This window comes from Sceloporus undulatus, chromosome 1 (genome assembly GCF_019175285.1).
Source record: "Sceloporus undulatus isolate JIND9_A2432 ecotype Alabama chromosome 1, SceUnd_v1.1, whole genome shotgun sequence".
Classification (NCBI taxonomy): Eukaryota; Metazoa; Chordata; class Lepidosauria; order Squamata; family Phrynosomatidae; genus Sceloporus; species Sceloporus undulatus.
The window spans coordinates 282068575-282080845 of NC_056522.1; the positions used below are offsets into that span (position 1 = coordinate 282068575).

The 12271-nt window shown below is 40.6% G+C and overlaps 1 protein-coding gene across 1 annotated transcript in view; it reads right to left on the reverse strand.

The window, feature by feature from the left end:
• Window positions 1–599: 599 nt before the first annotated feature.
• Window positions 600–12271, reverse strand: part of SYT9 (synaptotagmin 9) — a 116038-nt gene continuing 104366 nt past the window's right edge. Inside the window, exons 4-7 of the mRNA XM_042443360.1 lie at window positions 6649–6769; window positions 4851–5022; window positions 1327–1456; window positions 600–707 (exon numbers count right to left, since the gene is read on the reverse strand). Of these exons, the coding sequence (XP_042299294.1) occupies window positions 600–707; window positions 1327–1456; window positions 4851–5022; window positions 6649–6769 (531 nt within the window). The remainder of the gene's footprint in view (window positions 708–1326; window positions 1457–4850; window positions 5023–6648; window positions 6770–12271) is intronic.

Below are 12271 nucleotides of genomic sequence, written 5' to 3' on the forward strand. Positions count from 1 at the left end.
CATTAAAAAAAAAAGAGAAAGGGAGGGGGAAGAAAAAAGAAAAAGAAATGTGGCAGCACCTTTAAGACTAACTGTTTTTTATTTTTCCATGAGCTTAGGGGATTTAAACCCATGGATGCAGTACAGAGTGATAATAAATGCTCAGGTATATTTACACAGTTGTGGGAGTGGCATGGAATCGAATAGGACCAAAGTTCTGCCCCCTTCCTTTCTCCTTATTATGCTGCAAGAGACTAACATGTCTACTTCTTTGAAAACTACCATGTTTTCCCATGACTTAAAAAAAGTTTATGAACACGAGTCATCACCTAGATGAAGACAACATGGATAACAATGAAACTGATTTAAGAGGAATAGATGACAAAATGGGTGATTACCATTAAAACATGGGTAGCTATGTTAAAATTAAACTATAGAAAACTATAGAAACCAAAGTACATTTGTTTCTAATAAACAAAGTTTTTGCATCTTGTGGTTTAGAATTCATATATTCTGATGTTGGGAAAGGGATAAGGGTCACATAATGGAATTAAAGGGATGTCTTTACCCCCTTTGGACTCTCTGCGGAATGGCCCCTGAGAAAATGGCTAAGAAAAGGTTCAACAGGAATGCCAAATTTCTGCTGAATAGGTTAAAAGAGTGAGGAAGCCTCTTCGGCAGCCATCCATGCGCAGAAGGCCCGCATAACATTTCTGCTGAATAGGGCCCTAAATAAAGACAAAAGAAACAGAGGAATCTAATTGTAACTTGAGGAGAAGTTTTGAGTGCATGTCCTAATCTCTGAGGATATTGTTAATTTCAATATTAATTTGATGTCCCTCTGGACACCATAGTGGAGTTACATTATTACACGATAGTAAGCCATACTTCTGATCTGTAAATAAACATAACAATAAACCCTTTTAATTGTTATTCCATATATGCAAATTGGCGGATGTTACAATCCTTAAGTAAAGAGGTAATGCAGTACACCAGGATGCTGGTTACTCAGACATGTCAAAGAAATGTAGACCACACAGTTATCTACTCAAAGTTTTCAATACTGAACCCAAAAACAAACCAAAATAAAACTTATATACATAATATTTGGATTTTACTTTAAGTTGGATGTATTTTACTGTGACATTCAAAAGAAAATCTTGGTGGATCAGCTTTTACTTGCACTCTACACCAATCTTTCTTTAAGCCTCTGGATTCTGCTGTGTTTAAATAGGATTTAATCTATGCAAATGGATTTTGGTGGGACGGGGAGTTTTTTCTCCAATGTTAGTGGGTTTTTCTTTTAACAAAATGTAAAAGGTAGACTATGAGATGGAGGAGACTTACCTCTGCCAGTGGATGCCAATGTGCAATGGGTTTCCGAGGGTACGAGAGCATTTCGTTCCAGTGGTCTCGCCCAAGGCTTTCTGCATCGTTGCCTACTTGACAGACTCCAATGACCTCATTGTGACCTACACTGTGAAAAGGTTCAATAATATTTATTTCTTAAATTTTTTACTTTCAAATCTCCTTCAAGGGAAAAAAGTCCTAAGGGTTAAACTAGACTTGATGTCAAATGTATATCTGCATTTAATGTTAATGGGATCATAATACCTAAAGGGAGGAATTTAATCCTCCTCCTCTGAAGCTCCTATTTTCTTACATAGGAATGGGAGTCCTGTCAGTGGTGCCAACAGAAGCTTTCTCCCTAAAGCAAATACTTGGTTTAAAGGAGATATTTCTTCAGGACCACAGCAGGGAAAGGGAAAGGTTTAATTCTATTTCTATACCTGCTCTGATCCCATCAATTATTAACTCCTCCACCTGAAACAATTTATATGGGAGGGAACTCTCCTGTACATTACTATGCAAAGAGGCACTTTATGTCATGTATAGCTTGACCCTCAGATACTAAAGCATAGCTCTTACAAATAAATCACAGCTCAAAATGACAGTGAGCAAGCTTTCTTTCCCCCGTTTAATAATATATCATACAAATACAGTGGCGGGTTACAGACCACCACTTTGTGGCGGTCTGCCGCCGCTGCTTGCCCCGTGAGGGAGCCGTAGCAGCCACACCGCGCGGCTTCCGCGCAGAGCAAAAAAGGAGCTCCAAAATGGAGCTCCTTCTTGCGGCGCCTCTATGACGTTGCGAGGCACCGCTGGTGCATTCGTGACGTCATAGGCGCCGCGACACGTCTGGACGCTATGCGTCCAAGACGTAAAGATGGTGGCGCCCGTATGAACAGGGCGCTGCCATTTTGTACGTATTCCATGCCATTTTGTACGTATTCCATAGAGGGGTGCGGAAGCACCGCCCCTTCCTAACCCTAATACGTATGGAATACGTATTTTTTGGCGGTCTGTAACCCGCCAGTGACTATGCCAGAGAGCTAGTGCATGTGCTTCAAACACTCCTGCTTGTCTATCCCTACAAGTTGGCTAAGCAAACCATGAACCTTCTGTGTGTGGTTTATTGTGACACATGAACCAGAAACCAGATTAAATAAATATTAAGCCCATTCAAATGCAAGGGCAGTTTGGCTGAAGATAAGACAAATTCCAAAGTGTATATCATGGCATAACTTTATTGCCAGGACTAGGTTGGTAAATGTCTGCCAGAGGACTTTTTCTTCAGCTACCCCTAGATTTTGAAATGCCTGCTGGAAAAGATTCAACAGCTGAATATGCTTTCCCTATTTAAAAGAGCATTAAAGATCAGTCTCTGCCAGCAGGCTTATCCAGATGATTTTTAAATTGTGAATTTTAAATGTGGATTGTTTTAATATGTGAACTGATGTTTTTATCTGTAATTGTTGTTGTTCCCTGCCTTGATCCATGGGGAGGTGTGGGATGTTTGTACAAGTGTTTGAAAACAAATGTTTCTTAAATCAAATATATTTTTAGCATGCATGCAAGGGAAACTGTGTGGTTGGCAGGGGTGGAAGTGTGACAGTGTTACAGTCAAATAGTCTGCAGGTTGCCTTCAGATGGTGAGAGAGCAAAGGATCCTCAGACTCTTAAAAATCCATATGTTATCTTAGGCGGGTTACACACCACCAAAAAGTACGTGCTCCTTTCCAGACACCTCTAACCCTAGTACGTGCCGAGCACGTACAAAATGGCAGCACGCATTCTACATGGGTGCCACCATTTTAACGTAGTGGACACTTAGCGTCTGCACATTGCGGCATGGAAATAACACCGCAAGTGCAGTATTGGCGCCTTTTGGCATCATAACCATGCCGCAAAAAGAACCCACTTTTTGTGGGTTCTTTTTGCTGTGCCAGGGAATCACGCAGTTTGTCCACTGCAGTTCCCTGGAGCAGCAAACATGGGTGCCGGCAGAGCGCCCTTTTTGGGTGCTCTGTAAAGCACCTTAATCAAATCAATTCAAGCACATTAATTCAAGTAATTCAAAAGCTTACACCAAGATTTTTCTGCCTTTTTGGTTGGTCTAATGAAGGTATTACCACAACATGAACTTTGATACAGAGCTGACTCCCTAGCAGTCCATGCTTTCTGCATTTTCACTCCTGCCCAAACCCGATTATGCCAGTGTGAAACCCAACAAATTCACTTGGGCTTACTCAAGTCAGGAAGCAATGTTCCATTTGATACTCTATAGGTGCCCTGCTATCCAGTTGCAAAAAGAGGATGTATATCTATAGGGCCTGAACAGACAGGCTTTGGTGTGGCTTCTGGCCTCTTAGGATGCTTGCATCATTTAAACAGCATACTAACAAAGTGACCCAAAGCAGCTTTATTCTGGCCTGTCTGTATGGGCTCTATAGTGTGGTTCTGGTGAACCTCTTAGCAAATTCAGGAGGTTCTCTTCAAGATACTTCACTTTCAATCTACTGCTTCAAGCCCCCCTCAATCCATCCCTCTCCTTGAAAAGATGAGGAATCAAAAGAAAATCAATTTGTGATAGTAAGGAAGGAGAGATCACTTCTGGTATGGTAACTGATGTTAGAGTCTATAAATTAAACCCAAGAGATTTCTTTCTTAAGCATTGTATGGAATCAAGAGTATGATATATATAAAAGAACCATGATAACAAAATCAACTACAGTAGAGTTTTGGTTATGCGACATTCGGTTATCCAACATTCCAGATTATCTGACTGTTGGATAACTTGGGGGCGTGGCTGTGGGCCTTTCTGCGCCCCCAGATACACCCCCAAACAGAAAAGGCCCCAAGCGGGTGGCAGCGGTGGCAAACGCCACCAGGCCCCACCACCAGCTTCTGCCCTGGCTTGGCTGTGGGGGGCAGAGTCTGCTGGGGCTGAGAGGGCCGACTTCAAGCTGCAAAGCAGAGGACAGCTTGCTTTTCCTCAGCCCGAAGGGAGTCCATGGAGCTCCATTCGGGCTGAGGGAAGCCAAGCCACCAAGGAGAGGAATGAGCACTTGGCCCAGACCCCCCCTTCATGGTTTGCTTTTCCTCAGCCCAAAGAGAGTCCATGGAGCTCCATTCGGGCTGAGGGAAGCCAAGCTGCCAAGGAGAAGAATGGGCGCTCGGCCCAGACTTCTCCTTTGTGGTTTGAAGTCAGCCCTGACTCTGCCCCCCCCCCCCCCCCCCCCGCAGCCAAGCCAGGGCAGAAGCCGCCGCCACAGCCACAGAGTAAGCAGAGGTAAGCAGGGAAGGAGGGAAGGAAGGAAGGGAGGGAGGGAGGGAGGAAGGAAGGAAGAAGGGGGGAAGAAGGGGGGAAGGGAGGGAGGAGTGGAGGGGAGTCTGGATTATCCAACATTTTTGGTTATCCGACTATCAGTCAGCCTGTTTATGTCAGATAATCGAGATTCTGCTGTACTGTATTGTCACTGGATCAGAACACAAGCTCTTTGTTATTAATAGATGTCCAGATATCTCACCGATCATAATCCATAACAGCTATAGACAGGCTAATTTGATCAATGCTTTCTGGAGGGACATCAAAGACTATGGCTTCATTGTAAACAGGATTGAGGGTATTCCTCTTGGTGGAAGTCTTTCTTTTCTTCAAGCGCCTCCCTTCACACATTAGTGAAACCTTTACATAGGGATCTGTATAAAGGGTATAATAAACATAGCAGTTCCTTTCAAAACAGTTGTTAAATCTAGAACAAAATATGACAGGCATTTCCATTTTGCTTTGCTCATCTACATTCTCTTTATAATCTTCTCATCTGTAATTTAAAGAGAAGGCATGCCATTTAACTCCATTACAGACTATTGTGAATTAGTGAATACCGATGTAAGATTTATACCTATGGACATTCCATTTAGAAACTGGGATTGATTTTTATTATAAGATATAATTTGGGGAAGAATTTTACCTCAAGAAATATAAGTGTGCAATAAAATGTCACCTTGTCTGACCATTTATAAAAGCTAAATCAAATATAAAGTCTTATTAAGTGAGCCATGGAGACTTATAATTCTCTGCTACAGAGTTTTAAACACATTGCCACAGAGTTCAGAGAAGTAAAGTAGAGTGTTCTAAGTCTCTCACCAAACTACAAATCCCAAGATTATATCGGACAGAGTCATGACAATTAAAGTGGTATCAAAATACTACATTTGTGAAGGAGAGACATACCCAAGTTATCTACCCTTCTTCAGTAGCATTACAGTACAGGATAATGCTTAGTTCTTCTACTGTCAGATCCTACACTGCATCACAGATAACAGGATTACAGCATTTCCCTTTTCTGTACTGTATATTCAATTATTTTATTAAAAATATTTTTCTGTCCTATATCATTTGATCTCAGAAATGTGTGCAACAAAATCAGTTTAAAATATAAACAGTAAGGAATCATTTAAACAAACTACAAGCATATAAAACAATTTGATAAACTTAAGCAGGTCAATCTGAGAAAATTAAATAATTTAATTTAAAATATAATATATAGGCAGATGTGAATAAAATCAATTAGTCTTCAAAGGCTTTAATAAAAAGCCATGCTTCTATTAAGCACTGGAATGATACCAGTGTTGGGGATGTGACTGGAGGGCATTCCAGAAGTGGGGAGCCACAGCATGCTCACCTGTATTGCACCTAAGGTTGGGACACAGAGCAGAGCCCCTGCTTTAGCCCTCAGGCAAGTATATTTAGGGAGAGACACTCTTTCATTCAATACTAATTTTGTGATTCATCAAAGGACCGTGACCCCTTATAGAATGTGATTGCACTTCCACAGTATACCAGACCCATGTTTGAAAGCACCTAATCTAAGCCAAGCAACTGGTTTGAGAAGTTGCCCTAGCATCTCTGATCTGATTTTTTCCTCCCTGAAAAAAAAGAAGAAGAGAGATTTGACCCACTTGAAGAAGATATTTTGGGAACAGACAGTACTGAATATTCAAGCTTTACACACAAAAGGTATTTTTGGAACTTTTTTTTCTATTGTGACTCAATGTATTTGTGACTTCATTATAGTGAGTTCCTGGTACCCTGAAAGAAGCAGTGGAAGTGAGTTACTGTTTTGCAACTGGGACACCTGAGTGATGTAACGAGTAGAGTTTTGCCCTAGGATGTGGTCCTGATCACTGTTTAGCCACCTCTTTGGATGGCCTTGGATATTTCTCGTCTTTCTCATCATAACCTACCTCATAGCATTGATACAACTATCATAGTGGGCTGAGAACTATGTATGCTACTTGGAGTACTAATAAAAGCATTCCTACCTGATGCTCCTGTTATGTCCATTGCCTTTAAATTTCTTGCTTTTATTATAGTAATGGTTAGTCTACCAGCAGTTGGAAGATAGCAAAGTGAAAACATCAACTCGCCAAGATCTACTTTGTCCTACAAAATAAAATACATTTTAGACAATACTAAAACACCCTCCCTCTATAGGTCCAAACATCCTCAATATGTCTGCCTTTAAAGGACATAAAAATATTATCAAGCATGTACAAAGGGACAATTTTTAACACCAGCAGTCTTTGTAAGAATAACAAATAAGCACTGTACTAAATAAATACTACCATAGCCTGCAGGAGTCATATGCTATTGATGAAGTTATATTCAAGTATCTCACTTGTTCCCGTCTTGTTTTGTTTGTGTTTGGGCAGCTGTCATGGAAATGAGTTTCTACCTGTGACTTCTCCAGGGATAATAAATTTGACGTGGGATCTACAAAAGATTCAGTTTTGATGTCATTTAAGAATACATAAATTTAGGGAGAAGTTTATCAGAGCCTATTATTCTATGACAAGTGTAACATAAAACAAAAGATTAAAGTGTAACATGCAACTGTTCAGAGGTACAGCCTGCCATGCCCGCTTGAATAAGGAAATCAAGTGAATTAATAAAATATTGTGCAATTACTTCAAATCAGTATGAAACATGATATATAAAAGCAAAGAATAAAAGTAAATATACAATTGTACATAATTGGCATCAAGATAACTGTGGATTAAATGTATTTTCTCTTTTGAGCATACTTAGGCCCCATACAGCTGCTTTGGGTCACTTTGGAGGTATGCTGTTTAAATGATGCATGCATCCTAAGAGTCCGGAATCCATGCTAAAACCATGCTCCAGTCCTAAAGACTGGAGCGCAGCTTTGGTGCAGCTTCTGGCCTCTTAGAATGCATGCATCATTTAAACAGCAAACCTCCAATGTGACCCGAAGCATCGTTATTTTGGCCTACCTGTATGGGGCCATAGTTTAGCCAGAAGAAGAATAAGGCTAAAGGAAAATATTACAGTAGCTCCACAGACCATTTCTAGCAATCGTTTTTAGGTTGGGGCTGTGAAAGAGGCAGAAAGAGGCACTGGTTTGACTTCATAAAATCAGTACATAGCCAAATCTAATTAGTTTTGTGTCACTTTGAGGAAGTACTGTATATTCAGAGTTGCCTTCCTTCACTTTGATTTGACTTCATGACAGTCTTAAAACAGTCTGTTGGCTGGAATCAATGTTATGAAGAAGCACTTTAAAACATAGTGAAATCACCAACTGAGGAAGAAACAGCTGAAAATACAGGTAAGACATGCACACTCTCTCATGCACAAGGTGAGCAGGGAGTGCTGATAGTCATAAAATGATTTACACACTTTTTTTCTTGTTGGGGAAAAATAAACAAAAGTACATAGTGGGGAAAAGGGAACTAAAAGTAAGGATGCATGGGGAAGGAAGTATAGGCCTGGTACAAACCTTGGAGAATTTCCGGAGCGGCGGCAGCCTTGCCCCCCGAAGCCACAGCCACCAAACCGCATGACTTTCCTCCAGCGGAAAAAGAACCCACAAAAAGCGGGTTCTTTTAAAGCTGTAGGGTGGTGTAACCAGTGTGCCTGTGGTGTACTGGTTACGTAAGCATTGCCCAGCAATGTGCGGATGCCGCATGGCATTTACATAACAATGACGGCACCCATGTATACAGGGTGCTGCCATTATTACGCCGCCACCATGTACTAGGGTTGTGGGGTGTGTGGTCGTTCCGCCCCCACGCAACCTTAGTATGTGGCCAGGCTAGCGCAAAGTGCCATCTGGACAGCGCCATTGATTAGCTATTATAATTACAGATGTCACTGACAGCCTTTCCACACTGCAAAATTAAAGCAGTTTCACCCCATTTTAACTGGCATGGGTCCATCCTGTGGATTCATGGGATTTGTAGTTTGGTGAGATATTTAGCCTGGTCTGTCAGAGAGGTCTGGTGCCTTACCAAATTATAAATCCAAGGATTCTAGAGCTGTCAAACTGTTTTATTTCTGCAGTGTGGATACATCCCAAGGTTTGACTTTACCTGGTTCAAAATACAGACAGTTCCATCTCTAAATACTCAGCTGCCAGTTTGAATTGAGTACCATTACCCTGAGAAGTTCCTCTCTAGCTTAGAATGCAAGACAAGCTTTTGGATATGTAGTCAGCAAGGTCAGGTATACTTTCAGAAGATCTTAATATTCAGCATGAATATCAGATGTCTCAACATTACATTACGCAGGGTTACCAGGTTTTATTTTTAATACTTCAGATACTTTCAAAAGCATTCTTAGCAACACATCCTTACCATGCAGACAGGTCTCTAGTGGCAAGTGATGTTTCTGTTTCAGAACATGATGTTGGGGAGGGATGGAGCCTCCACAGAGAGTTTAGTTTGGACTCACACTTCTGGTTTAGGTATTGTGTGATAAAAGTGAAAGTTTTCAGCCCGTCATGCTCAGTGGAGTCAAAATGGGATTTTCATATTTGAAACTGGTCACTGGGTAGGCAAGAAAATCCAAGAAGCTACTTTCCATTGGAGGAAGAGGGATTTCTTGCACGAGTGGAGCCAAATTCCAGTTGAGTTGTGTGGAGTATACTTGGCATGTTTGTATATGCCTACCAGTTGGTTGTAGACTTATGGCAACCCCATGAATTTCATAGTGTTTTCCTAGGCAAAGAATACTCAAAGGTGGTTTTGCCAGTACCTTTTCTGAAATATAGCCTAATTCACTGCCATCAAATAGAAAGGCAGGGCTACATATTACAGAGATTAATGCTATCTTATGAATAAGCTTAGAAAAATAACAAGCCTACTCTGCCTGTCTGTCCATCCATGAGACTCTTATCACATTATTAAATCCAGCAGGCAAATGAAAAGACGTATGTTTTTTTTCTCTCTCTACATGATGTAGTTCTCTTTTGTTCTTTTCCGGTTGTAAAATTGTGGGAGAGGGTCATAAAGGTGTCATAAAAGTGTCCCGCTTGCCTAGCTGAAATAATCCATTTGGCAAAAATGACACTTCTACAACGTTCTCCCATGCTTTTACAACATGATGAGAACGAGAGTCATGCAGAGAGAGGAAAAAACCCATGCATCTTTTTGTTTGCCTGCCAGGTTTGTTTAATAATGCAACATGGCACTCTATCTCCCCAACTACCTAAAAGGCTAACAGTCTGAATTTTCATTTTTTCCAGGGAGGAGAAGAATGTCCTTTCTCCACCAAGAAAGGGACTATTTTCTTAGCAAACTACATATTTATTTTTAAAAAGTGAACTCAAGAACATTCTCAACCAGCCTTACTCTCTAACAAAAAAAGGGACTGTGTTGATTCTGGGAAGCATTGTTGGGTTGTCTCATATTCTGTGGCTCACTTCCTCATCACAGTTGCCTGACAGAAGCAAGATATTTATTGTCACATTCCTACTACAAGGGAAGTTTGTAAGTCTAAATGTAATCTTACCATTCTAGGGCTCATGCTCCTTTCCTGTACACATGGCCTCCAACTGTCCCATTTTGGCAGAGACAGTTAATCCTCTGCTACCTCACTTTTTCAACTGCCATTAAAACGTACCAGTTTCTATCTCATCCTTTCCTGTTCCCCCTTAGTCCCTGTTGTTCTCATGTGCCTTCGGTTCCAGTTTATGGCTATCCTAAAGCTAATCTATCACTAGTTTTTTTCAGAAGGGGTTTGCCATTGCCTTCCCCTGAGGCTGAGACCATGTGGCTTGCCTAAGGTCACCCAGTGGATTTATAAGGCCAAGCCAGAATTCAAACCCTAGTTTCCAGAGTAGTAGTCCCACATTCAGCTTATGTCAATTGCTGCAAGCTAAATTCAAAATGAAAAACTAATTTGTATTCAATTAACTCAGCTGGGGGGCGGGTAGAAGAGAGGGGCAGAACCTTGCCCTTACAAGCAGGTTCAGGTCAAGGTAAACTTCTGCATGCTTTCCTGATTTGTGTGTTCATGCTCCTTAATACTTTTTGCCATCTTGACCATACTCTGATGTTGTTTGGCTGCATGAGTCCTGGTTTTCATCTGTGATGCTGGAGGGTACATGTGCAAGAACTAAGCCTGAATGCCATCAAAGTGCTTAAATTACAAAATGATTACTGAGGCTCACAAGAACAGCCTCAGATTTATCTTATCTTACCTTACTTTACTTTATCTTATAAGTATCATGTCTTTCTATGAATATGGGACCCAAGGTGGCTTACTGGGTAGGATAAAGCAGAACGCAGCTAAAACAATATATAATATCCAGGTCTGAATAGACAATCTGTTAAAATTCATTTAAACATTTTAAAACACACTTCAGCCACAATAAAGGTTCAGTACATGCCAAGAAAAACCTTTCCGTAAAACCAACGAAAAATCAAAGGTCTGTGTAAATGAAAAGGTTTTTGCCTGTCAGCAAAGAAAGAGCAGAGAGAAAAATCTCATCCCATAACCCTCACCTGACTGAGTTAATTGAGGGAATAATGTTTTAGGACAGAAGCTGTCTGACTAATTACACAGATTTACTTTACTCAGATTTTCAGGTGGGTGAAGGCTGGAGGGCACAAAAATAGTTTTCTGTACTTTGTGCAGTTGTCCACTTCTGCTTTGTTAGGACCTTTTACCTCCCAATCTCCTCCTCCTACTTTGACTGGAGGAACTGTGGTGTGGCAAAGGGGGTGTATCTAACCCCTTTAAGTGACACCACTTTAAGTGCTGTACCTCCATCCTATAGCAAGCTGGGATTTGCAGTTTTGCAATGTTTTTAGCTTTCTCTTTCAAAGAGTGCTGATGCCACACAAAGCTACAAATCCCAGGATTTTGTAAGCTGGAGTCACAACAGATGAACTGCTACTAGGAAAAATGGTAATGGTAGCTGAAACAATGCCCTCCTATCATGAGAGAAAGGGAGGGTGGAAGGAAGGAAGGAAGGGGGAGAGAGGGAGGGTGCACATGCATATATGCAAGAGAGGGAGACATTTTAAATTTTATCTTTTTCTAAATATCAGCAAGTGGATCTTCCCCATGAAATTTCATTCTCAGAAACTATTCCAGGAAAGAGGCCATATCATATGTTTAGAATCATTTCATTTGACCTGACTTTGGAATCACTTGGAAAGGATTTTCTTTTTAAAACAAACTGAATACATTTTCATTAGATTTCTGCGATCATTTTAACATGTAATCTCGACAAGAAATTTCCATGCCATTTTGTATCTAAATGAGCTGAGTAAAATAGAGCTGCTGCTAATGCTTCAAGCAAATTTACCTGAAGAAATCATATTAACTATAGGAGAAAGCCTGCCTTATATAATCAGTTTTCAAGTTAATTTTCTGGACTTTATATAATTTGTATCTACAGATTATTTTCTCAGTGACAGCAATTGCTTTTGTTTTATACCACAAAAATTAAAACAAGATAAGAGCCTAAAATTACTTATGCTACAAAAGGAGCAGGTTCGCTGTGTAACACAACCTTCTCTTTCGGAAATCCCTGCGTAAGAATAAGAACAGTAAGATCCCCAAATGCTCTGTAAGAATGAAGGGATTTTGCAAGAACCTCTTTAGCACATGCTCATCAAATACACTCTAGATAAA